We start from the raw sequence: 27495 nt of genomic DNA on the forward strand, positions 1-27495 counted from the left end.
AGGAAGAGGTGAAAAGGGATGAAGGGAGTGGGGGGAATTCTCAAAGGGGAACCGGTCTCGGTATATAGCGAATGCAGTGTTGCCGATGACGACAAGAGAAAGGTCATGGACCGCGGATTTGAGGAGATTGCGCACGGATGGTGAGTACAGACTCCAAGCGTGCGCTCACATCCAGCTGCAAGTGCAATCATAACTTGAGAAGACATATTCCTTCCTCTCAGCCTATCGTATTTTATATTTTTTGTAAAATAATTGCTGTTTAAACCATTTCCCTACCACCTTGGCATTTTCATCTTGAGAACAAAGCGTTGTCAAAATTTGTCCGTTCATACAAATGTAAAAATACTGCTTGTTGAAAATGATTGGATGAATTCACAGATCTAAAATAAAAGCAAATCTAGACCACGATCAACCTTAAATACTCTGAGATATAATGGACAAAACATAATTTTTAACCCCTAAGTGACCGTGCGTAGAAAACTTACGGGATCGATTGTGTGGGGTTTCTCAGGTACCCCTTGATAATTCATAAATTATGTATTTTATTTTAGTATTTCCTGTAATTCAACACCATGGCTCTTTTTGAATGATATAATGTATTGCTTTGTGTAATTTATGATTGCATTATAGGGTACATTTAGGTTTTTACATTGATTATTTTTTTTAGCGAAATAGCAGGAATCTGTAATATTTTTCTATTCCAAGTGTACGTTGATTAACATGTTATTAAATCGAGCATAAAAGATGCCATCATGTAGAATATTGGCATTGTTGAAGTTATAATATAGTAAAATTTTATTGCATTCAACTTTTATCCCTACTGCCATGTGACAAACAGTATATTTTTCTTCCCGCCAGCAACTGTGCGGGGTAACTTAGTTGCCCACCCATAAAAATTGAATTTTTAAAAAACAATCTTAGCGTAAAAAGAATAATTCGTCGCTTAAATAGCGACAATGAAGTTGATCTCAAATTAAAAAATATCAAAGGGACAAAATATTAAAAAAATTATACAAAATGAAAATAATTTGGGTTAACGGAGATACCCCGCAAAGTCAAGGAAGGGTTAAGCCAGTCTTCTTGCACAAAAAATAACCGATCTAGTAGAGATACCTACGGCTACTAATATGACATTTTCACCCAGACTGAAAAAATCGATATAAAACTTTGAAGATGTGTTATTAAAACAAAATTGCATTATGAAAAATATAATTATAATTGGTTTGAATCTGCTTATAATTGCTTGCAGCCAAAGTATTTTCATGGTAGATAGTTATAAAAATCCAAACATACACAAAATATGTCAATAAATATTAACAAAAAATTCGTCCACTAAGGAGTGCGAAAAGGCATTAATTAAGAACATGCTGAAAAATAAAGATTATACGATAGTATTACAACGAACATTAATAAAATAAAATGAAACTGATTTCGTTTAAGTTTTATTTGAGATTTATTATTTACATACAAAAAAAACATGAAAACAATTCGGCGCAGAACACCATCAACACAGGATTACTTCTCAAAGAAAATGCAGAGTTACATTACATTTATGAGCCGACATGAAAAGAATGAAAAAAGTATGAAAAGTAAAGACTGGTTAATTATATTAAAACGGTAACAAATACCAGGGAAAAAAAGGATATTTACGCTAAAGAATTAGTTATCTGAAGACAGATTAAAGAGACTTCCAAGTTTACAACCAAGGGCTGACAAGAATTCTCCAAACGAATTGATACCCGGTAAGAAAATGAAACTGTCCGATGTGACTGGAAGAGGTGAAGCAAGTGAAGAATCCAACGGAGGCTTATTGAAGCCTATCATGGACGAACTCTCCAATGGCTGTACGGAACCACCTTGGCCTATACCAATTCCAGTACCAAGCCATTCATTGGAACCAGCCCCAGTTCCGCTTCCCATTCCAGAACCTACACCTATTCCAGTTCCTATTCCAACTCCTGAGCCAATTCCACTTCCAACTCCCGTGCCGCTGCCGCTTCCTACGCCAACGCCGCTTCCAGATCCAACGCCACTTCCAAACCCAGTTCCAGTGCCAGATCCCGTCCCTACCCCTACGCCACTCCCACTTCCAACTCCCGTACCGCTGCCGCTTCCTACGCCAACGCCGTTTCCAGATCCAACGCCACTTCCAAACCCAGTTCCAGTGCCAGATCCCGTCCCTACCCCTACGCCACTCCCACTTCCAACTCCCGTACCGCTGCCGCTTCCTACGCCAACGCCGCTTCCAGATCCAACGCCACTTCCAAACCCAGTTCCAGTGCCAGCTCCCGTCCCTACCCCTACGCCACTTCCAACTCCCGTACCGCTGCCGCTTCCTACGCCAACGCCGCTTCCAGATCCAACGCCACTTCCAAACCCAGTTCCAGTGCCAGATCCCGTCCCTACCCCTACGCCACTCCCACTTCCAACTCCCGTACCGCTGCCGCTTCCTACGCCAACGCCGCTTCCAGATCCAACGCCACTTCCAAACCCAGTTCCAGTGCCAGCTCCCGTCCCTACCCCTACGCCACTTCCAACTCCCGTACCGCTGCCGCTTCCTACGCCAACGCCGCTTCCAGATCCAACGCCACTTCCAAACCCAGTTCCAGTGCCAGATCCCGTCCCTACCCCTACGCCACTCCCACTTCCAACTCCCGTACCGCTGCCGCTTCCTACGCCAACGCCGCTTCCAGATCCAACGCCACTTCCAAACCCAGTTCCAGTGCCAGCTCCCGTCCCTACCCCTACGCCACTTCCAACTCCCGTACCGCTGCCGCTTCCTACGCCAACGCCGCTTCCAGATCCAACGCCACTTCCAAACCCAGTTCCAGTGCCAGCTCCCGTCCCTACCCCTACGCCACTCCCACTTCCAACTCCCGTACCGCTGCCGCTTCCTACGCCAACGCCGTTTCCAGATCCAACGCCACTTCCAAACCCAGTTCCAGTGCCAGATCCCGTCCCTACCCCTACGCCACTCCCACTTCCAACTCCCGTACCGCTGCCGCTTCCTACGCCAACGCCGCTTCCAGATCCAACGCCACTTCCAAACCCAGTTCCAGTGCCAGATCCCGTCCCTACCCCTACGCCACTCCCACTTCCAACTCCCGTACCGCTGCCGCTTCCTACGCCAACGCCGCTTCCAGATCCAACGCCACTTCCAAACCCAGTTCCAGTGCCAGCTCCCGTCCCTACCCCTACGCCACTTCCAACTCCCGTACCGCTGCCGCTTCCTACGCCAACGCCGCTTCCAGATCCGACGCCACTTCCAAACCCAGTTCCAGTGCCAGCTCCCGTCCCTACCCCTACTCCACTTCCACTTCCAAATCCCGTGCCACTGCCGCTTCCTACGCCAACGCCGCTTCCAGATCCAACGCCACTTCCAAACCCAGTTCCAGTGCCAGTTCCCGTCCCTACCCCTACGCCACTTTCACTTCCAACTCCCGTACCACTTCCGCTTCCTACGCCAACGCCGCTTCCAGATCCAACGCCACTTCCAAACCCAGTTCCAGTGCCAGTTCCCGTCCCTACCCCTACGCCATTTCCACTTCCAACTCCCGTGCCACTGCCGCTTCCTACGCCAACGCCGCTTCCAGATCCAACGCCACTTCCAAACCCAGTTCCAGTGCCAGATCCCGTCCCTACCCCTGCGCCACTTCCACTTCCAACTCCCGTACCGCTGCCGCTTCCTACGCCAACGCCGCTTCCAGATCCAACCCCACTTCCTAACCCAGTTCCAGTTCCACTTCCCGTCCCTACCCCTACGCCACTTCCACTTCCAACTCCCGTACCACTTCCGCTTCCTACGCCAACGGCGCTTCCAGATCCAACGCCACTTCCAAACCCAGTTCCAGTTCCACTTCCCGTCCCTACCCCTACGCCACTTCCACTTCCAACTCCCGAACCACTGCCGCTTCCTACGCCAACGGCGCTTCCAGATCCAACGCCACTTCCAAACCCAGTTCCAGTGCCAGTTCCCGTCCCTACCCCTACGCCACTCCCACTTCCAACTCCCGAACCACTGCCGCTTCCTACGCCAACGCCGCTTCCAGATCCAACCCCACTTCCAAACCCAGTTCCAGTGCCAGTTCCCGTCCCTACCCCTACGCCACTTCCACTTCCAACTCCCGTGCCACTGCCGCTTCCTACGCCAACGCCGCTTCCAGATCCGACGCCACTTCCAAACCCAGTTCCAGTGCCAACTCCTGACCCACTTCCTGTCCCGATGCCTACGCCAGTTCCACTATCAAGTCCCATTCCAGTACCATTTGCGTCTCCTGAAAGTAATTTAATTATCGGATTAATATTTACCTATTTCAAAATTCGTCGTTATGTAACACTTATATAGTTCTCGCTGCATGGTCTATTATCAGAATCAATTTTACGTTATTTTCACCGCATATTTTTTCTCCATTGAGTATGCTGAAAATGATAAGTTTCTTTTCTTGTCATTTTCATTTATCTTTAAGTAAAATATAAAATTATGATCTGAAAATTGAGTTTTGTTTCATATCGGCTTAATATTATTGGTATATTTTTTATCTTATCTTAACAGCTGTTCTTTATGATTTTTAAGTCATAGTTTAATTAATCTTATTCCTTATAATATAAGAATCCATTCGATAACAGCCTATCTTCCCCTTGTATATTCGCACCAATTTACCATTGATACTAAGAATTAAATTTTGTCGATGACGTGGGCCGTAGTTCTGATGTAATGCGTTTATTTTAAAGTAAAGCATTCCTATTCTATTCCACGCTGAAAATCTTTTACTATTTAGAGCTATGGAAAATTTACTGATCCTTTTCCCTTCAAGGCTTTTTCATTATTGTTTTTATTTCTCCTTATGCTTGGGAGTGTTGGCGTTGGAATCTAGTTTTCCTAATACATATACTGATGTTATATTGAATTTGGAAAACTAGATAAAATAAATATATCTTTTTTTCATCGTTGTCATATTTCATTTATTGGTTTTAATAACATCCGTATTATATTGCCTGCTTAGTTATTATCCTTTTTCCCTCACACAACTCAGTACTTCTTAAAAATCTTTGATTTGCATTCTTCAATTTTTGCTTATATATCTAGCCATGAATAACATACACTTTTTCACATCATCATACATATGCAATAGCGTTTTGAATCATGCATACTACCTTATCTTTGACTCATATCTTAAATATCACGTTTAATACCATATATTTAACCGATATGTTGTATTTTTTCGTAAATTTGTGATCGCTATTGCCTCTTGTCAAGATATCTCATGGTATTTGTCGATGCACTTGTTTATTTCCACAGGGTTTCTATTCAACAAATGGTAAACGATTAACTTTCAAAAGCTTCAAGGTGGAAATATTTCAAAAATCTTATATATGATGTATTTAAGAATAAAATATTTTACTCTAACCAACAAAAATGAAGAGAAATCTCACTGGAGAAACTGATCAAATTTGCACGGAGTCGTAAACAGGGTTTTAGGATATTAACGCTCTCAAATACGTATAAAACAGGCAATACAAGGTTGGCATTTTGCAAAAACACCGCATAACAATTTTATAAACAACTTGAAGCCAAACTTTTGGGTAAGCAGTGGATAAAGCTGTAAAATATAGCATCACAACAATACTAACGATAATATGTTTGCTCAATAAACTGTTCAAAAACTATAAATTACAATTCTTTTTAAGATAGATTTCCTTTCAAACACGACCTAAACCGTTACTGTGCTGACCTTAGTACTGTAGACTTTACCCTAGTGACCCAATCGGCAAAACACCTCTCTTAATTTATCGCTTCTGTCGAAACTGGAAATATAGTGCGGCTCTGACATTATGTTCTCCGTGTCGCTCTTAAAGATATCCATTCTAAATTGTTCAAGCAATCTAAGCCTAGAGCGCAGCCTCCGAGTCTCCAGCGTCTCCCAGCCTAATTCGCTTAACATCTGGGTAACAATGTCTGTACGCCCGTAGCAGTTTTTGATGAAACGCGCAGCCGTCCTTTGTATTTTGTTCAGTTTGCGGATTAAGTCTTTTTGCACCGGAACACATACACTCGCTGCATATTCAAGGTGCGGTCGGATGAGTGTGAAATAGCGCCTTTCTTTTACTTTCTCATCCGAAAATTGTCCCACAATACGCTTAACGAATCCTAATTTCTTCAGGGATATGCCGCAAATATATTGTATGTGTTCCCCACGATAGGTTCGAGGTTAGCGTAACTATTAGGTAGTTCTCTTCGTCCGTTGCCTATATTTTAATACCATCCACAACATAAACATAGTTAAAGTTTGACGAACTCTACAAAAAAATGGACCGACATACATTTGCTCAGATTAAGTTCGAGTCCCCACTCTTGGCTCCTCAAGGAAGCATTGCCTGACTCCTAAGATAGAATTTCACAGTCAGAGTGAATACTAATTTTGCCATAGATGACAGCGTCGTCTACAAATAAACATATTTTACTTCTAATTCGGTAGCAGAGATCGATAATGTATATAAAGAACGAAAGTGGGCCGATTACGCTTCCTTGTGGAACACCTGATGTCACTTCAACTATATCAGAGCTGACTACGTCAAGAATTACTTTTTTTTACGACCATTCAGAAAGTCGAATAACCAGTTAACCACTGTTTCGTATCATTCGCATGACTATAATTTTTATAAACGTTTATTGTGAGGTAATGTGTCGAAAGCTTTCTTAAAATCTAGAAATAATACATCAACTTGTCTTTGTAACTCAGATTTGATAACGTCGTGAAGAAAGAGCGTGAGTTTCGCATGATCTGCCTTTTCGAATTCCGTGCTGACAGCCATGGAAGAAGTTACGACTGTCCAAGAAACTCATGATATCGCTAACGACGATATGCTCAATTATCTTGCCTATAATCGATGATAATGATATTGGACGATAATTGTCTGTTATATCTTATGTCCCTTTTTGATTATCGGTGTAACTCATGCAATTATCCAGTCTAGCGGTAACTTCCCTTCAGATAGTGACACTTAAATATTATCTCTAATTAAGGTGCGATCTGTGGAGCTAACGCCTTAAGGACACACGCGGGTATTCCTTCCGATCCCGGAGATTCACTATTATAAATCATTTGAAGATGTTTAGTTATCCCAACGTGTTGTACAGAGGTTTCTTCCATCGGTTTCTCAATACATGGAATTTCTAAATTAAATTCTATATCGTCAGTAGTGTATACTCTTTCGAAGAGGGAATTTAACGTGTTAGCTTTGTCAGTATGACAAAATGACATGTTTACCATCTTTTCAAAAATGAATCTACGGCTGACCATTTTCTCTGAAGCTCTCTCGCATTCGAACAAAAATATTTCGGATTTTCTTCGATTTATTCACCGAGTAGTTTTGTCTTGAACCTTCGCAGTGCCGTTTACATTGATTTCTTGGTTATTGAACATTGTACAGCGTAACTTTCTTTTGCTTCAAGTTCCTTCGATTTATGACCTAACATAATAAACTTTCTGTAAAAGTTGTAGTTTTCTCTGTTTCCTAAGTTCCTTTCTGACATCGTTGTTGTATCATCGTGGTTCTTTATTATCACTTTTCAGGTTTTGCGGAACATGTTCCTTGATTCCTTGGTGCAGAATTTCTAAGAAGTGTTTCCATGTTACCTCTATGCTTTTATCCTCAGTTTTAGCTACGAATTTTGTGTAAGAGTCGTTTAGCATCTCGCCAAATTTAATGAGGTTACATTTATCAAATAAGTCAATATTGCGTTTTGGTTTAACATCTGACAAAAAATCAATTTTTAGCTTTGAAAATATTACTCTTGTGTACTTGTACTGTCAATAATATTAATTTGATTTATCAGCTTTGGATGGCTTACTGCTAAAAGGTTTAATATCTTATTTCCTCAAGTAGGCTTGTCAACTACTTGGGCGAGAGAGTGATTTGCAAGTACGTTGTGTAGGATCTCGCTAATTTCTCTATTCCTTGAAATCGACTTTACTGTGTAAGTATCGCCATTTATAGATGGATTTTAAACTTCCCCAATACCTATTACTACACTTCTACTGTCTCTCAGAGTTAATGCGGACATTTAATATTCTAATTGGTAAATAATATCAAATTACGAGTTCGGAGGTCTATAAAATAGCAAACATGATTACTCCTTTTGTTACGCTTTTTAATTGTTCACCATTCGCTTTCTATTTCATTGACAATTATTTTATGGGTGGCGCTGTATAAGTGTGATTTAACTGCTATAAAAACTCCGCCACCTGTTCTATTGCGTCGATCGCGTCTGTAAATATTTAAATTCTGGAGGAAAAACTTCGCTATCGCTTATATCTTCCGTAAGCCAGATCTCTATCCTGCGTCTGAAAAAATATATTCAATTTCGGAGTGCTTGTATTTTATGCTATGGTAATTGACTACAACAAGGTTAATGTAATATTTTTAGTTTGAGTTTCGGATGGTTCTTTTCCAAGCTTTTGTGTGCTGATTGAGTGAACGTTCTAGGAGTAGTAATAACATTTGGTACGTTTACTTTCTCTGGAACACGCTTTTTAGGAATATTGACGCTATTTCCCGGCTTTACCGCTCTTAATATTACTTTCTTGTGAACACTTTCGCAATGCGGATTTCCTCGGAGGCTGCGTTTAGTTAAATCTATAATTATCCCGCTAGACGACCTATTGACCTATAGGCTAACAACCAACCTCAGATACAGGAACAATTTTTAGTAAATTTTTAAAGAATAATTATTGGTTCTGTTTGTTTTACCAATTATTCATTGAGAGCTAAAACTATTCATTAAAAAACAAACTACATTATTTTAAGACAAATTGTGACTAATACGCAAGTGATCACGAATAATAGATTGCAACCAACAAAGAAGTTTTAATGCATGAATATAAAAGATACCAAGAAATGGCGGAAACAAACTATCAAAATTTGTTATAAAATATTAATTTATTAACGCCTTCTACTTTATAAACACAGATGACAACGTAGTGACGATAATGAAGAAGCATTATAAAAATCGATTCAAAGAATATCCAAGGGATGGAACAAATGAATCAAAGACTAAGGAAAATAACTGTCCGATTATCTTAAAGTAAAACACAAAAAAATATTCTTTCCAAAAAAAGAGCAATAAGCAGTTATATTTCAGCCACATATAAATACAGTAGCCAGAGTAATCCAAAACAGAAAATAAACCGAAAAATATGATAACTGGATAATATTTTCTTATCTGCATTGCACAAAAAATTAACTTTAAGAATTAATAGAAAAATTATAGCACAAAGCATCAAGCTCATTACTTACCGGAAGACAAACCAGTGCCTACACCAGCTCCACTGCCAGAACCACTTCCAAATCCGGTTCCAATTCCAGAACCTATACCAGTTCCACTCCCTGATCCAATGCCCGTTCCAGTACCTGATCCAATGCCTGTTCCAGTCCCTGAACCTGATCCCACTCCAGTTCCACTACCAACTCCAACACCACTTCCACTTCCGAAGCCAGTACCAGTTCCACTGCCCGTACCAGTTCCAACTCCTGCCCCACTTCCAGAACCTATACCAGTTCCACTACCTGATCCAATGCCCAATCCAGTGCCTGAACCAATGCCTGTTCCAGTCCCTGAACCTGATCCCACTCCAGTTCCACTACCAACTCCAACACCACTTCCACTTCCGAAGCCTGTACCAGTTCCACTGCCCGTACCAATTCCAGCTCCTGTCCCACTTCCAGAACCTATACCAGTTCCACTCCCTGATCCAATGCCCACTCCAGTGCCTGAACCAATGCCTGTTCCAGTCCCTGAACCTGATCCCACTCCAGTTCCACTACCAACTCCAACACCACTTCCACTTCCGAAGCCAGTACCAGTTCCACTGCCCGTACCAGTTCCAACTCCTGCCCCACTTCCAGAACCTATACCAGTTCCACTACCTGATCCAATGCCCAATCCAGTGCCTGAACCAATGCCTGTTCCAGTCCCTGAACCTGATCCTACTCCAGTTCCACTACCAACTCCAACACCACTTCCACTTCCGAAGCCAGTGCCAGTTCCCATGCCCGTACCAGTTCCAACTCCTGTCCCACTTCCAGAACCTATACCAGTTCCACTCCCTGATCCAATGCCCACTCCAGTGCCTGAACCTGATCCCACTTCAGTTCCACTACCAACTCCAACACCACTTCCACTTCCGAAGCCAGTACCAGTTCCACTGCCCGTACCAGTTCCAACTCCTGCCCCACTTCCAGAACCTATACCAGTTCCACTACCTAATCCAATGCCCAATCCAGTGCCTGAACCAATGCCTGTTCCAGTCCGTGAACCTGATCCCACTCCAGTTCCACTACCAACTCCAACACCACTTCCACTTCCGAAGCCAGTGCCAGTTCCACTGCCCGTACCAATTCCAACTCCTGCCCCACTTCCAGAACCTATACCAGTTCCACTCCCTGATCCAATGCCCACTCCAGTGCCTGAACCAATGCCTATTCCAGTCCCTGAACCTGATCCCATTCCAGTTCCACTACCAACACCAACACCACTTCCACTTCCGAAGCCAGTACCAGTTCCACTGCCCGTACCAGTTCCAACTCCTGTCCCACTTCCAGAACCTATACCAGTTCCACTCCCTGATCCAATGCCCGTTCCAGTACCTGATCCAATGCCTGTTCCAGTCCCTGAACCTGATCCCACTCCAGTTCCACTACCAACTCCAACACCAGTTCCACTTCCGAAGCCTGTGCCAGTTCCACTGCCCGTACCAGTTCCAACTCCTGTCCCACTTCCAGAACCTATACCAGTCCCACTCCCTGATCCAATGCCCACTCCAGTGCCCGAACCAATGCCTGTTCCAGTCCCTGAACCTGATCCCACTCCAGTTGCACTACCAACTCCAACACCAGTTCCACTTCCGAAGCCAGTACCAGTTCCACTGCCCGTACCAGTTCCAACTCCTGTCCCACTGCCAGAACCTATGCCAGTTCCACTCCCTGCTCCAACGCCTGTTCCACTACCACTTCCAGCCCCTGCAGGGAATTTGAATATAGACCAGTTAGTTATTTGTTTCTGTGCATATAATAATTTTTCAAAGACTTTTTAAAATATGTTATGCTTTTAATATTGTAAAATGGTGTATTTTCCTTTTTTATACAAATCTCAAGTTCTATATTTTCTTTCCGTAATGAATACGTCAATGTCGGGGGAGTGTGGCAATCGGTTTCTTTTTCACTTCCTTATGTGTCACTCGATCTTGATTTTAAATGTTTTCCATATCCTACTTCAGTGGTCTAGCAGTTTCGTTTAAATTAATGATATTTTAATTATAATTAATTAGTTAATGAAATTTAGACTCGTTTATGCCGTCAATGAACTTTACAACAAATGCCTTATTTTGGCATTACATGGAAGGTTAGTGATTACTAACGTTTTTTATCATGTAATTTCATAATGTTTATATTGCTATAAATTTTATAATATTTCTCACTTATTTTGGGAATAGTAAGATGTAGATGTGTACCCGAAAAATAACTTGTTTTGTTCTCAAGTTAAGCGGTTTATTTATTTTTAGTTCATAGCGTTACGGGTACAGCAAAGTTTTTTCGAGTATGAATGTTAAAACGAAACATCCTTATCATACAGTTAGCAATATATTTTTCTTTCCTCTATTGTCGTGATTAATTAAATTTTTAGAGAAAAGTAGTATGATATTCGCCTTGGACTTAATGCTATTCATTTCTTGAGCAATACTTTGAATTGTTAAAAAATATTGATAATGTTTTAATCTTAGTGTTGTATTAGGAAAAAAGTTATATCTACTGGTCTTGGCTCTGTATATTTTATAGCTATCATTCCATTTTGTTAACTTCTGCCAAATTGGGTATTAATGAGTGTTTCGAAACTGATGTAAGCTTTATGAAATGTGTATTTTATCGATTCGCTTGATTTTGCTGACCAAACATGGTTCTGCAGCAGTGAATTGTTAAATACTATTTCTAAGTCACTCGATTAAAAGATGAAATTCTTAAGGGAGCTTCATGATTTCAGAAAATAAATTTTGATATCGTTATAAATTATCGCTCTCGATTTCTCTTTTTGTTTCAAGTAATGTAATTTTATATTATAACCCATATTTCTTTTCCCCGTGTATTCATTTGTGTACTGAAAACTTTTGTCATAATTTTTTTTTTAATTCCTGATGTCATATCTACCCCATATACAAGAGGTTTAATGGTCGTCATGTTCTCCAGCATATATAAATTATTAAAGCGTGTACCGGATACTGTTCCAACTTTGCATTTAGGTGCCTGTCGTGTTCAGTTCTCTTCCAGCAGAGGGAGTGTTCCAGACTTTTCCGTCAGCGTTGCTGCTTATTGACACATTTACAAAACAATAACCTGTTTTTGTCTAATCTTCATGACTGAAAAAATTGCTGGTTCCAGCGAGTTTCAATGGATCAGGGCAAAAAAACCTTCCTTCGTGAGAGAATATATGACAAAATATGTCGCCCATGTGTCTCTACAACACTGGTGGCTTCTTGGGGTATTTTGTCCTTTAATCCAAAACTTTCCTCAGGCAGTTGACACAAGCGACAGATAAAATGCCATTACAGTAGCATGGTGTTGTTGGTTATACTTTCCGCTCCAGGGAAAATGAAATTTTCTCAAGGAGAATTAAATCCTTTGGTAATTCTTTTTCCGATTGATGCTTGCACTACGGAATGAGGATGGACATAATAATTATTCTAAACAAAATTTGCACTCCACTCATATGAGGATCCATTTTTACAAATCACATAATATAAACCAATGCCGTGTAGAAACCCTTCAATTATTGCGAAAAAATGATGCTGAATATGCAGGTATAATTAGTTGGGGGAAAATTAAAGAGATGAAATCACCGCAGCCTACCATTTTTCGTTAATAACCAGTGATGATGACAACTTTCAGCATCATATCTACTAAATTTAAATATATTCAATGATTTCTGTCATTTTACGATGCTTGATTTAAATCAATACATTTTGTGTATAGGCACCGGAATACTGCCAAACGGTCCATAGTCCAAACTTAGTGTGGCATAACATCATTATGTGCCTTTTCAAGCCGAATATGCCATCAATTAGGGTTTTTTAAAACTTAATTTTAACTTTAAAAAAAACTTAAAAAGTAATAATTCGTAAAGTAAAGCGTAAACAATCGTAAAATTCGCGGTCATAAAGTAAATGTAATGTTTGTTGTGACAATGTATGCTTGAATAATGCTTACTAGCAAGAAATTTTGTTTACGAAGATGGTGTACAAATAATATGTGGACCATCGGACGCCTTAGCATTGCCTTTTTTCCTAATGGCATATTTTACAGAATTCATTCGGGTTGATAGGTATTCGATAGCCATGATCCCTCGATTACTGCGCGGTGTCGCAGTTTCGCACAGATAGAGGAATTACTGATAGATTATTTTTAGTTTGAAAATTATATTAAATACTTATAATATGTGAATAATTGGGAAAAAATTGTTATACTCGGCCAATGGTGACAAAAACGTTTGGTGACTGTCTGCACGGAGAGAGATGTAATGACCGCTTAAACAGTGAAATATGTAGCGGTTATGTTACGCCACTTTAAAGTGCATTAAATGAAATAGCGCGAAAAAAAGTCGCTGTAGATGTTACACAGATCATAGATTTTAAAGATTGACAGCAACACAATCGCTGGAGCAAGGAAGAAAAGAAACATTCTATACGACATTTCTAGTGTAGTCGCACCCAAGTCTTAAGAGTACTGGATACGAAAGCTTATGATTTCAACTCTGATATCGGATAATACATCTAAAGATCATTAAGTAAAGCCCTGATTATGTTTGTAGGGTTGTCTTTAATTTGCTACAACATTCTTCTTAGCTGTCACAATTTTTCATGTTATAGAAAAAATTCTATTCCGAGAAAAAGACAAAAAAATTATGTCCAGCTTCAATAAAATAAAAAACTTATCCAAAACTAAGGAATAAGCCATAAATTTGACGCTTATTTATTCAAATTGTTTTCGAAACAACTATATTGTGCGAAAAATAGAAAATTTACGGAAATATCTGCTAAAAATATCAAGAAAAATATTTCTTTTCCTCCAAATTATTTTCCTAATTTGCATTTTAATCTCATATTAATCTATAAGAATACTATGGATTATAAGGGTAAAATATCACCGACTTTATTTTTATCGCAATATAAGGAGGAGACAGAAAATGGATTTCACTTATGAACACAAATTATCATTGCACATGGACAAGGGAAGATAATGCCTCAGGTGAGTAATTACATGTATGAGTGATTAATACGATAGCATTCAATTCATCCATTAAAAATTAGCAAAAAAACAATATAAAGAATTTCACTCAACAAATATTACAAAATACATAAATACTGTGAAATTACAAAGCTGAAATATAAAAGTAAACCTAGATTCATCCAAAAAGAAAGCACTTACCTATGCCCAATCCGATGCCACTGCCTACACCTGTTCCGGTGCCAGTTCCAAATCCTGTGCCGCTACCAGTCCCAGTTCCCGTACCGGAACCCGTGCCAGTTCCACTTCCAAAGCCGGTTCCAAATCCACTTCCAGCACCAGTGCCAATTCCAGTCCCACTGCCAGTGCCTAGGCCAGTGCCGCTGCCTGATCCAAATCCAGTACCACTACCAGTGCCCGTTCCCATTCCCGAACCTGTGCCAGTTCCACTTCCAAAGCCGGTGCCAGATCCGCTTCCAACACCAGTGCCAACTCCACTCCCACTGCCAGTACCTAGGCCAGTTCCGCTGCCTGATCCAAATCCAGTACCACTACCAGTGCCCGTTCCCATTCCCGAACCCGTGCCAGTTCCACTTCCAAAGCCGGTGCCAGATCCGCTTCCAACACCAGTGCCAACTCCACTCCCACTGCCAGTACCTAGGCCAGTTCCGCTGCCTGATCCAAATCCAGTACCACTACCAGTGCCCGTTCCCATTCCCGAACCCGTGCCAGTTCCACTTCCAAAGCCGGTGCCAGATCCGCTTCCAACACCAGTGCCAACTCCACTCCCACTGCCAGATCCTAGGCCAGTCCCGCTCCCTGATCCAAATCCAGTACCACTACCAGTGCCAGTTCCAGCACCCAAACCCGTACCAATTCCACTTCCATAGCCGGTGCCAGATCCGCTTCCAACACCAGTGCCAACTCCACTCCCACTGCCAGATCCTAGGCCAGTCCCGCTCCCTGATCCAAATCCAGTACCACTACCAGTGCCAGTTCCAGCACCCAAACCCGTACCAATTCCACTTCCAAAGCCGGTGCCAGATCCGCTTCCAACACCAGTGCCAACTCCACTCCCACTGCCAGTACCTAGGCCAGTTCCGCTGCCTGATCCAAATCCAGTACCACTACCAGTGCCCGTTCCCATTCCCGAACCCGTGCCAGTTCCACTTCCAAAGCCGGTGCCAGATCCGCTTCCAACACCAGTGCCAACTCCACTCCCACTGCCAGTACCTAGGCCAGTTCCGCTGCCTGATCCAAATCCAGTACCACTACCAGTGCCCGTTCCCATTCCCGAACCCGTGCCAGTTCCACTTCCAAAGCCGGTGCCAGATCCACTTCCAACACCAGTGCCAACTCCACTCCCACTGCCAGATCCTAGGCCAGTCCCGCTCCCTGATCCAAATCCAGTACCACTACCAGTGCCAGTTCCCATTCCCGAACCCGTGCCAGTTCCACTTCCAAAGCCAGTGCCAGATCCGCTTCCAACACCAGTGCCAACTCCACTCCCACTGCCAGTACCTAGGCCAGTTCCGCTGCCTGATCCAAATCCAATGCCACTACCAGTGCCAGTTCCAGCACCCAAACCCGTACCAATTCCACTTCCATAGCCGGTGCCAGATCCGCTTCCAACACCAGTGCCAACTCCACTCCCACTGCCAGATCCTAGGCCAGTCCCGCTCCCTGATCCAAATCCAGTACCACTACCAGTGCCAGTTCCAGCACCCAAACCCGTACCAATTCCACTTCCAAAGCCGGTGCCAGATCCGCTTCCAACACCAGTGCCAACTCCACTCCCACTGCCAGTACCTAGGCCAGTTCCGCTCCCTGATCCAAATCCAGTACCACTACCAGTGCCAGTTCCCATTCCCGAACCCGTGCCAGTTCCACTTCCAAAGCTAGTGCCAGATCCGCTTCCAACACCAGTGCCAACTCCACTCCCACTGCCAGTACCTAGGCCAGTTCCGCTGCCTGATCCAAATCCAGTCCCACTACCAACGCCAGTTCCAGTACCCAAACCCGTACCAGTTCCACTTCCAAAGCCGGTGCCAGATCCGCTTCCAACACCAGTGCCAAATCCAGTCCCACTGCCAGTACCTAGGCCAGTTCCGCTGCCTGTTCCAAATCCTGTGCCACTACCAGTGCCAGTTCCACCACCAACGCCGAATCCAGATCCGCTTCCATATCCCATGCCTACCGCTCCTCCAACTCCAGTGCCGGAACCTCCGCCTGATTATGTTTGCATTTATACATTAAAGAATTTATTATCATCATTTGTTATATGCATGTTTATGTTTCTTTTTTGTCAGTAATAATAATAATAATAATATTTGCATCTAAATTTTCCAATACTTAAATGCAAATTTTCTTATCTATTAGTTCCATGTTACTAGCTTCGATTCAAGTTCATTCTTTTCAATTTTTGGTGCTTATTAATATCGAGTGGTTTTATCAACTCTTTTTACGTAAAGACGCATCTCACAGTGATTTTAATACAGTCCTAATAAATATCACTTATCAGATTATTGTTGGTTTAAATAATGTCTCTGTAGAGTTAAATGGCTTTTTGAAAGGTTGGTAATGATACCGCCGTGTCTGTTAGGTTGATAATTTAGTGAGGATTTAAAAACTTTATTTATGCGTAAGTTGTTTGAAATACATGGGCAATTAGAGGTCATGGTCATTATCGGTATATATTTCATGTGCGGCACTTAAATTACTAAACTCCAATTGACTGAATCGATTTTTATCAAAAAAGTATTTCTCTTCTCTGATATAAGTTTAGCAATGCGGCAATGCTATATTACTCTGTTTTGCCGCCTACTTATTATCATTGAAATTGATAGTTTGTAACGAAAATTGTGCGTAAAAAGTTTCTTTTTCCCAAATCACTCTATTCAATGACGAGAGAGTGTTTTAACTTTGCGGAAATTTAAGTGAAACATTGTATTTCATTTTCTAATGTGCGGTGCAGTAAAACTTATTTCCTTTTCATATAAACCATCATCTAATACTTCTTAGTGGTCACTAACTGATTCTGTAAATTAAGTTGATTGTAAATACCGTATCGTAAATTACGCTTGATTTAAACTTCAATCACGACTTAATTTTATTTAAATTGTAAAAATGTTGCAATTTTCCCCTCGAAATAATAGTTAATATAAACTTCGCTCAATTTTATGAAAATCAAAGTTGGCCTCTAGTGCCAAACAATTGAATTAAATCGGTAAGAGAGTGCTGTCTATAAAATGAGGAACATAATTTGTTTTATGCAAGTGACCTTCCACATTTAGGATGCATAATTTATTCTAAACCCCGAAACTACCGATCTCTAGGCATGGTGGTATTCTACCCTTTCTAAGAAACTCTTCAAATTTTCTGCAGGTATTTTGTGACTCTTTCGTGTCTTCATTGTTTTGAAAACTTTTGAAAATTTTGATTTTTGAATATTTGTAAAGCATTTGTGTCAGTAATCATACCCGGCAACTAACTTTAAATTACTAAACGCAAAATTAAATTGTCATATGAAGAGGTTAAAATAGGCGTTTATTACCAAACCGTCTGCATTTCATTATTTCAGTACATAAGTCATAGTGGCAATAATTTATATATATTATACATATGTTGATTGTATCTTCTTTCTAGAGAAGATACAACGCAGTAAATACTCTTCCCCACAATATTTAAAAATAAATTTAATATCATATGTGTATTGACGAAAAAGAATTTCTGAACCATGCCCGTGATACGTCGCGTCTCACAGTGGGCTGAAATCGAAAAAAGCTGGCCAAAAGTCAAAAATGACGTTTAAGATAGAGACTTCAAACTCAGCGTAGGTACTTACAAATGATTACCAACTGTAGATGTATGTGTCATTTTACATCACTACGACCTGTTACTGAGATGTTACTGAGATACTGAGACACAGTGGCCCAAAAATAACCAATTTTTTAAAAACACGCGTGATCTCGTTTTTTATTCGAAGACCTTTGAATTGAAGCTAGCGGTGTTGCATTGGTATGATTTTTATGGAAAACGCAATATTCCTTTGAAATGATGCTTTACCTATACTTTCCATGAGTTTTGAAGATTTTAGATCTCATCTGACTAGTTTCACAACGCAAAACGGCGGCCCATTTTTCACGTGAGATTTGTCATAAAGTAGGCATTATCTTTCGTTTACGAAATATATAATAACTCGGAAATTTACACCACCGTCTAAAGTAAAGTTTTCTTAAGAATACTAAGCAGGAATTTTGGAATAAAGTGTTCAACGAAGGAAATTAGAGCGATTTTTCGATCGCGAGTTAAGGTTGAGCTACACGCCGCGGGACCCTGAGACTCGGTAACCGAGGTCGATGTTTTAAGTTTTTTGAAACTTTATTCTTGAAAATCGTCACTTTAAGAACAGAACCTGGTCATTATTGAACTAAAACACTATACTGATGACATTAACAAGGATTATGGATGGATCGCGTTAACCATTGAACGCATTACTCTAGTGAAGATGCTGGGGATTCGATATTAGTCAACCGTTCCACGCATAAGAATATGCTTCGAGTATTGAAGTAGGGTTAAGAGATTAAATCAGAATGCTAAATAGAGAAAAATAAACTGATATTTTTAATCAATATTATAATTTCCTATACTATTATGAATTTGCTTTAACTTGTAACTATGCCATTTTCACTAATAAAAATTCACGAAAACAAGTAAGGAAAAGGGATAACTAGAGAAGAATGCAGAAAATAACTTTGCGTGCGTCAAATGTGCTAAAGTTTCTAATGATCTATGAATGTATTCTGTTCGCTCAGATTGAGGAGGGGAATCGTAACTTTTTTCAGTCCGAAAACAAGAAAAAATATATATCATTATAATTGTGTGCAAACATAATTTTACGGCCATAACAATAACATAAAAAATTAATGGTTACTCTACGTTCAATATCAATCCGAATTTTACCGGGACCTAATACACCGTAGAAAATTGTTTTCGAATAAAATAGGTCAACAATGAAAATTAAACTCTATATCCAAAGATCGTATACATTTATCTTCAGTAGTGACACTGATAGTATTCATGGTGAAAAATACTTTGCTATCAAATTCATGTTACATTTAATATTAATCCATAAAATATTTATTAATGCTTTGCATATTTAACTATGCTTTAGAAATACAGATAATCCCTTAGACATTTAAATGGATAAAATGGAGTCAATGTAAAAATCTTGAATACTATGAATTCAACGGTGTTACTCACCAAAGCCAATTCCGAGTCCACTCCCTACTGCACTTCCTCCCCAAGCGCCAGATCCGCCGACACCGCCACCTCCAAAATCAAACCCAGTGCCGGATCCAGATACAGTAGTTACAGCAGAACCGCTGACACTCCCGATGCCACTTCCAAATACTGATCCAAAATTAGTACCAAAGAACCCGCCTGTTCCGCTGCCGAACCCTGTACCAATACTACCTCCAAACCCAATACCGTTTCCAAAGCCTGAACCAACTACACTTGCTGAGCCTGTCCCAAATCCTATTCCTGACCCAATTCCACTTCCAAATCCTGAAGTTATGCCTGTGCCCACTCCAGATCCAATACCCGAGCCAACCCCAGTTCCACTACCGATACCTGTACCGGTTCCCGTTCCTGATCCAAATCCTACCCCGGTGCCAGTACCAGTACCCGTTCCACTTCCGTAACCCGTTCCAGTGCCGGTACCTGATCCGACTCCGCTTCCACTTCCGATTCCAGCTCCGGTCCCACTTCCACTGCCAGACCCAATGCCCGCGCCAACTCCAGTTCCACTACCGATACCTGTACCGGTTCCCGTTCCTGTTCCAAATCCTACACCGGTGCCAGTACCAGTACCCGTTCCACTTCCGAAAGCCGTTCCAGTGCCGGTACCTGATCCGACTCCGCTTCCACTTCCGATTCCAGCTCCGGTCCCACTTCCACTGCCAGACCCAATGCCCGCGCCAACTCCAGTTCCACTACCGATACCTGTACCGGTTCCCGTTCCTGATCCAAATCCTACCCCGGTGCCAGTACCAGTACCCGTTCCACTTCCGTAACCCGTTCCAGTGCCGGTACCTGATCCAACTCCGCTTCCACTTCCGATTCCAGCTCCGGTTCCGCTTCCACTGCCAGACCCAATGCCCGCGCCAACTCCAGTTCCACTACCGATACCTGTACCGGTTCCCGTTCCTGATCCAAATCCTACCCCGGTGCCAGTACCAGTACCCGTTCCACTTCCGAAACCCGTTCCAGTGCCGGTACCTGATCCGACTCCGCTTCCACTTCCGATTCCAGCTCCGGTCCCGCTTCCACTGCCAGACCCAATGCCCGCGCCAACTCCAGTTCCACTACCGATACCTGTACCGGTTCCCGTTCCTGTTCCAAATCCTACACCGGTGCCAGTACCAGTACCCGTTCCACTTCCGAAAGCCGTTCCAGTGCCGGTACCTGATCCGACTCCGCTTCCACTTCCGATTCCAGCTCCGGTCCCACTTCCACTGCCAGACCCAATGCCCGCGCCAACTCCAGTTCCACTACCGATACCTGTACCGGTTCCCGTTCCTGATCCAAATCCTACCCCGGTGCCAGTACCAGTACCCGTTCCACTTCCGTAACCCGTTCCAGTGCCGGTACCTGATCCAACTCCGCTTCCACTTCCGATTCCAGCTCCGGTTCCGCTTCCACTGCCAGATCCAATACCCGAGCCAACCCCAGTTCCACTACCGATACCTGTACCGGTTCCCGTTCCTGATCCAAATCCTACCCCGGTGCCAGTACCAGTACCCGTTCCACTTCCGTAACCCGTTCCAGTGCCGGTACCTGATCCGACTCCGCTTCCACTTCCGATTCCAGCTCCGGTCCCACTTCCACTGCCAGACCCAATGCCCGCGCCAACTCCAGTTCCACTACCGATACCTGTACCGGTTCCCGTTCCTGTTCCAAATCCTACACCGGTGCCAGTACCAGTACCCGTTCCACTTCCGAAAGCCGTTCCAGTGCCGGTACCTGATCCGACTCCGCTTCCACTTCCGATTCCAGCTCCGGTCCCACTTCCACTGCCAGACCCAATGCCCGCGCCAACTCCAGTTCCACTACCGATACCTGTACCGGTTCCCGTTCCTGATCCAAATCCTACCCCGGTGCCAGTACCAGTACCCGTTCCACTTCCGTAACCCGTTCCAGTGCCGGTACCTGATCCGACTCCGCTTCCACTTCCGATTCCAGCTCCGGTTCCGCTTCCACTGCCAGACCCAATGCCCGCGCCAACTCCAGTTCCACTACCGATACCTGTACCGGTTCCCGTTCCTGATCCAAATCCTACCCCGGTGCCAGTACCAGTACCCGTTCCACTTCCGAAACCCGTTCCAGTGCCGGTACCTGATCCGACTCCGCTTCCACTTCCGATTCCAGCTCCGGTCCCGCTTCCACTGCAAGACCCAATGCCCGCGCCAACTCCAGTTCCACTACCGATACCTGTACCGGTTCCCGTTCCTGTTCCAAATCCTACACCGGTGCCAGTACCAGTACCCGTTCCACTTCCGAAAGCCGTTCCAGTGCCGGTACCTGATCCGACTCCGCTTCCACTTCCGATTCCAGCTCCGGTCCCACTTCCACTGCCAGACCCAATGCCCGCGCCAACTCCAGTTCCACTACCGATACCTGTACCGGTTCCCGTTCCTGATCCAAATCCTACCCCGGTGCCAGTACCAGTACCCGTTCCACTTCCGAAACCCGTTCCAGTGCCGGTACCTGATCCGACTCCGCTTCCACTTCCAGATCCAATGCCTGTGCCAACTGCAGTTCCACTACCGATACCTGTACCACTTCCTGCTGCACCTGCTGCGCCATTACCAATTCCACTTCCGGACCCACCACCAAATCCATCTCCTGTTTTGAGAGAAGGTATTCCTTATTGTCAAGGCGATATATAATGTGATGATATTCATAGCTTTCCACTATAATTTTAAATATTTGTTATACCGCTATATCTTATTTATTCCAATGGACCGTAGTATTTTACTTGCCTTTGCGTATATCATGATATATTTTACTCATTTTTGCATTTACAGCGTATTTTTTATAAATAAATCGATGGCTTCGTAAAAAGGATTGATGTAATTTTGGATCAACCATGTTTTTGAATGTCATAAGGAATTTTTTTATTCTTTTCATTTAGAAGTGTTTTCCGTTTTGGTTAATTTTTGTGGCGACGAAGATTTGAATATAGATTTCATCGCCAATATCCCATTTGTAGTTCTTTAAATTTTTTGTTGCTATTTTAGGTCAATAATGTTATCATTCAATGTAAAGCTATTTAATTTTTTGCGTGGTGCTATAGCTCAATATTTAGGTGATGCATAATGATACTATCCATTCTAGACATGTTGCGCAAGTGATATACGACTATAATTTGTAAATAATACCTTTATAGGTTTTTTTTTAATATTGGTAAATTTGTTATATTAAATTGAAAATCGGTTGTACTCATCTTTCTGCGATCGTTTTTGTAGTGCGTATTTTGCATAGGGGCCAATATACAAACATTCCCTTGTTCGATCTTTTGCAAAATAATACTCACGATTGCTACTGAATCTACTGAAATTACCAATAATGGCCTTCAACGGCGTTAGGAAACATACACATTGTTCATTTTCATTGAAGGTAGCGATAAGGTTTTCAAAAATTCATTCAGTACCTCAACTCAATAATGCTCTGTATTTTAACGGCCCTTTTCTCCATTTCAAATTCGCTTTCTCCTTTTTTTCATTTCAAATATGTATTCTACCTTAATAAAATTCGCAGTTCATGTTTTTATCGGGAAAAGAAACTGTTACAGTCTGGGAAATGTAAAATGGGAAGAAATCCTAACGAATTACTCTCCCACCATCCACCAGCTTGTTTCACTGCTTCAGTTTTTTTTTTCGTTTACATTCAGCATGTATTAGGGTCGGAGTAATTTAAAATTTACCTAAACTATTTTTAACTCTATAAATATTATATCTACGTTTGACGCGCAAAAATTGGCGAAGTTAAGTGAAATAGAGCAATGATTTGACACTGGTAGCGTCGATTTCAATTCCGATCTTTGTATTCCATCGACCCTGAATAATAATTAGACGAGCATCGATGGATTAGATACAATTGGTGTAACTTTAACAGAGTAATTTGGAAGTAAATGAACTCGACATATTTCTTCAAAATCAGCCTGAAATATTATAAGAAATCTTAGAGCGGGCGGTGAATGTTCAAACGAAGCCTTACCATGACAGCTGAGTACCTTTTATTCTGTAGTGCAGGTTTTATATAGGGACCAATGTGCAACAATTTCATTGCTCTATTAGCCAATTGATAATAATAGCTCCGTATTCCTGACCGTAGAATTGTTCAAAGAATTACAACCAATTGAAAAATAGCATCCGTAGTTGAAAAAATCACTCTGCATCTTAATTGAAAGTTCGACTAGTGAGAAAACAGAAAATCGGTTCTTAATGCGTTAGTCCTATCTGTTTCGGCCAATTAACCAAAGATAACAGCTGTGTTTTTTGCTTTTCCCCTTGTTTGGATCGATAAAAGTAATGACGATGTATGTTTGAAAACGAGATTGGTAAGCTGGAATGAACTTTATTTTATGAATCTACGAATCAAGCTACAAAATTATCACAGAATAAAAATTTCCTTATTTTCAATGCACTCGGTCTCCAAACTTCTCCAGTTAACGGCAACCCATAAATGGCTTAAATTAGCATCCGACGCTCTGATTTCAGTGGTTTCATAACTTCGATTCTAATTTTAAATACAGTATACAGGTCATCATTAATAAATTACGCCTTAAGAAGCGCTAGAAGAATATCGAAGTAACTTAAGCCACTTACAGGGGTAAAATTTAATATGATGATTATACCTTACGTTATAAATCACCTTATTTAGTCGCATAATCTGGTTTCAATTAATGCCGGTTGGGCATACTAAACGCAATTCTTTGAATGAATTATTAAGCGTTCTTAACTTCGTTTAGTGGTTACGAAAAGTTTTGCATTTGTGTTAAGATCAGAATATTTTTTTAAAAAAGAATTCACACTATTTTAGGAATAAAAAATGTTTTATACCTATACAATTTTGTAAACAAACGTTAACAAATTGTCTTTACTGAATTAAATAATAATTTATTTCGAATACGTTCATTAACATTGCTTAGGAATTCCTTCGTGTCGCAACTCTAATATTTACGTAAATGAATCTTAAAAGTGAACTCTTATTGCTGTATGCATTTCCTGTTTTACGAGAAGTTAAACTATCGTTTCTGTTAAAAAGATATTAACAATGCTGAGTACCTGATTTTAACATAAGCTATATAACGCTGCGCAACTTGTTGCCCTCGAAAACGTCGGTTTTTCTGACTACATCCACAAATTCAATGGGTAAATCTGATAATCTAATAGTATCTTCTGGTTAAAATTTTATCCACATCAGAAATGAAAAAATCGTACTGCGTTTTAATTGAAGTACTTTTCAGTGAGATGATAGAAAACTAGTACTTATTGCGTTAGGTCTATTTTTTCTCCCGATTGAGCAAAAAAGTGAATATGAAAATAGCGGGGGAATTAAAATTCATTCTTTAAAAAAAACAGAGTAATTTATCAGATTTATGAAGAATGTAATGATGTAACAATAAACATAGAAAGAGAAGAATAGAGAATAATAAAGACACTGACTCAGTTGAGGGATATTTGAATTAAAAGCCATTCTATTTCATTTGTTGAAAATACTTTAATTGCTAATCAGAAATGCATACAGAATAAAATTACATACATTTGAGAGAACAGTTACTGCGCTTTAAAAATATATTATGCTGCAAGCATAAGAACATCGAATTGGAGACTTTACTTTTGCCAGACTTTTGGTAAATTATTTTGACTACAGAGCCAATCTAAATCCACATATTACGCCACAGCTTCAACGGTAATAAACGATACTAAAATAATCTGCTTCTAATTTAAATAAAAAATTATATCATTTGTTTATAACGCTAGAATAGTGCAATTTTGGTTGAGTAATATAGCCTATTAAACGGCAATAGATCTTGACGACATCGATTCCGAATACTTTATTCCAAAAACCCCTTGGTTCTCCTACATTAATTGAGAGAAGAGATGAAATCCTTTTGACTCGAGTTCAAATATGAACAATTTAATAATTAATAAGTTTGTACAAAGAGGTTTAGGCGTATTTTTAATCTGTAGTTGTGTGAAAGTGACTAAAAATAAATTTGAAAGGAACGTTTTAATATTTCTCGATTGTAAAGAATAGAGCTTCTTTATGATGCTCGAGCAAATACCTGAATTCGTCAACAACTCACTTGGAAAAAAAGCATTGAATTCCTGCCAACATTAAGCATATGCTAGATATATATTTCTATGATTTACCAGCATATGTCCTAATTTTTAACTTCCATCATTTGCAAAGCAATCTCTGTTTTGATTAAAAAAGAACTTCCCATGCAGGGAATTGGTACGATTTCAATTGATATAATGATATAGTTAATTGGTTATCAACTCCATTGATAAATAGTTGCTAATGATGTCACCGAAATCATAAATCGAGCGATTTTTATTCATATCGTTACGAGTAATCTTTGAAAGCTCTTCTACTGAGCTAAAGTTCAGTAAACTTTGTACACAGTTCGCCTATAACCGTGGAGAGAGTGACTACCATTAGACAAGGGATAACTTGGCCAGAATTCATTACTGTTTTCTGAAGAGCATACCTGCCGAAGAAATTTATTTAAATCGATATGAATGTAATTTTTTACATACCTAAAATGCGCTTTTTGGCGTCTTCGACAAAAAGATATTATTGACGCTGAGGTCGTGTATATTACAACGCCACGGACAACGAAACGTAATGACGCCCTTCGCTTGGTACGCTCTTTTTTGGCTAAACTGTAAACAGCTAATTTTTTTAGGCAATACATTTTTTGACCTTTCTACTACTTAGGCAAGAAAATATAGTTGGCATGAACTCAACACTGCTGGCATTTGAATTAGGTACTTTTGTCCTGACAATGGTTATCATCTTTATGGCTTCGCTCAAACACCCTAATTTTTTTCCCACCAAACCACCGACAAATTGTGTTCATTAGATTATAAATCATGCTAAAGAAACAAAAAATGAAGCACGAAAAATAATTGCAAATCATGATGCGCTGATTTACTATTATTAATTTTTCAGATCCCTTTTACGATGTAAATAATTTATATCCAAACTGAAATCTAGAAGTTTTTGTACCCGACAGTAACATTGAGCTATTCTGTTGATATTTAAAATACAAATTTTTCTGGCTCAGAAAAAAGTATATGGCATGATAATACGGCATTATCGAGTACATAATCTTTTAAGCCACAATTAAAAGGTGGAATTAAATCATCCATTTAGAATACACGATGACAGTATTTGAGCTGATGTTACTTCATCGTAGCTAACAAATGTATCAATAGTAAAACTGTCCTCAGGAACGTATGGAGCTCTTGCAGATATAGTGTTATTTAAAGTCCTCGTCCAATGCCTGTTTACCTGAAGCCACACCTCCAGCCGAGCCGATGCCCAGAGCTCCAGCAACGTTGCCAAATAGGTTTCCGAGGTAGCCGCCACCTCCACTGCCGCCCCAGGCGTTCTCCCACCACCTGCCGCCAAGTGCGTCAACCATGTCCGCGAGATACCGCAAGGAGTTCGGATCCGAGGACTGTGGAGACGTCAGCGTCGATTCGGGAAATGGAATCTTGTTGCATCGCCTCCTCACATCCCTATCCACGGAACAATCGAAAACTTTCTGCGTGTGCGTCTGAAAATAAAAAGGGAAATAACCAATTTGAAATGACAATTCAATGTCCCCAAAGCCCCGTATACAGCTACTTAACTTGGCATATTACCGCTCTTAACAATTCGTAGGTATATCAATAAGTACCTCCTGAGTATTGCCTGCAATATGATAGATGGATTTACGGACAGTGAAAATCACGGAGAATTAGTTGGAGAAATGATGACAATTTCATGACAATGACGCATATTTTAAGTTTTCGACCAACTTCCTTGAACTGATTTTAGGTGAATTAAGATACTTCAAATGACTGTCAATAGACTTCTTCTAATACCTTCTCTAGTGGGCACTTCCGTGACAAATATTACCTTATATCAACACATGAT

General features: G+C 41.0%; 1 protein-coding gene across 1 annotated transcript in view; it reads right to left on the minus strand.

The window, feature by feature from the left end:
* Nucleotides 1-1435: 1435 nt before the first annotated feature.
* Nucleotides 1436-27495, minus strand: part of LOC124153170 (fibroin heavy chain-like) — a 30471-nt gene continuing 4411 nt past the window's right edge. The window contains exons 2-8 of the mRNA XM_046526272.1: nucleotides 26866-27133; nucleotides 19537-22182; nucleotides 14476-16503; nucleotides 10834-11019; nucleotides 9298-10137; nucleotides 3744-4274; nucleotides 1436-3179 (exon numbers count right to left, since the gene is read on the minus strand). Of these exons, the coding sequence (XP_046382228.1) occupies nucleotides 1660-3179; nucleotides 3744-4274; nucleotides 9298-10137; nucleotides 10834-11019; nucleotides 14476-16503; nucleotides 19537-22182; nucleotides 26866-27133 (8019 nt within the window). The 3' untranslated portion in view covers nucleotides 1436-1659. The remainder of the gene's footprint in view (nucleotides 3180-3743; nucleotides 4275-9297; nucleotides 10138-10833; nucleotides 11020-14475; nucleotides 16504-19536; nucleotides 22183-26865; nucleotides 27134-27495) is intronic.

The sequence above is a fragment of the Ischnura elegans genome, chromosome 2 (assembly GCF_921293095.1).
Source record: "Ischnura elegans chromosome 2, ioIscEleg1.1, whole genome shotgun sequence".
In the NCBI taxonomy this organism is placed as follows: Eukaryota; Metazoa; Arthropoda; class Insecta; order Odonata; family Coenagrionidae; genus Ischnura; species Ischnura elegans.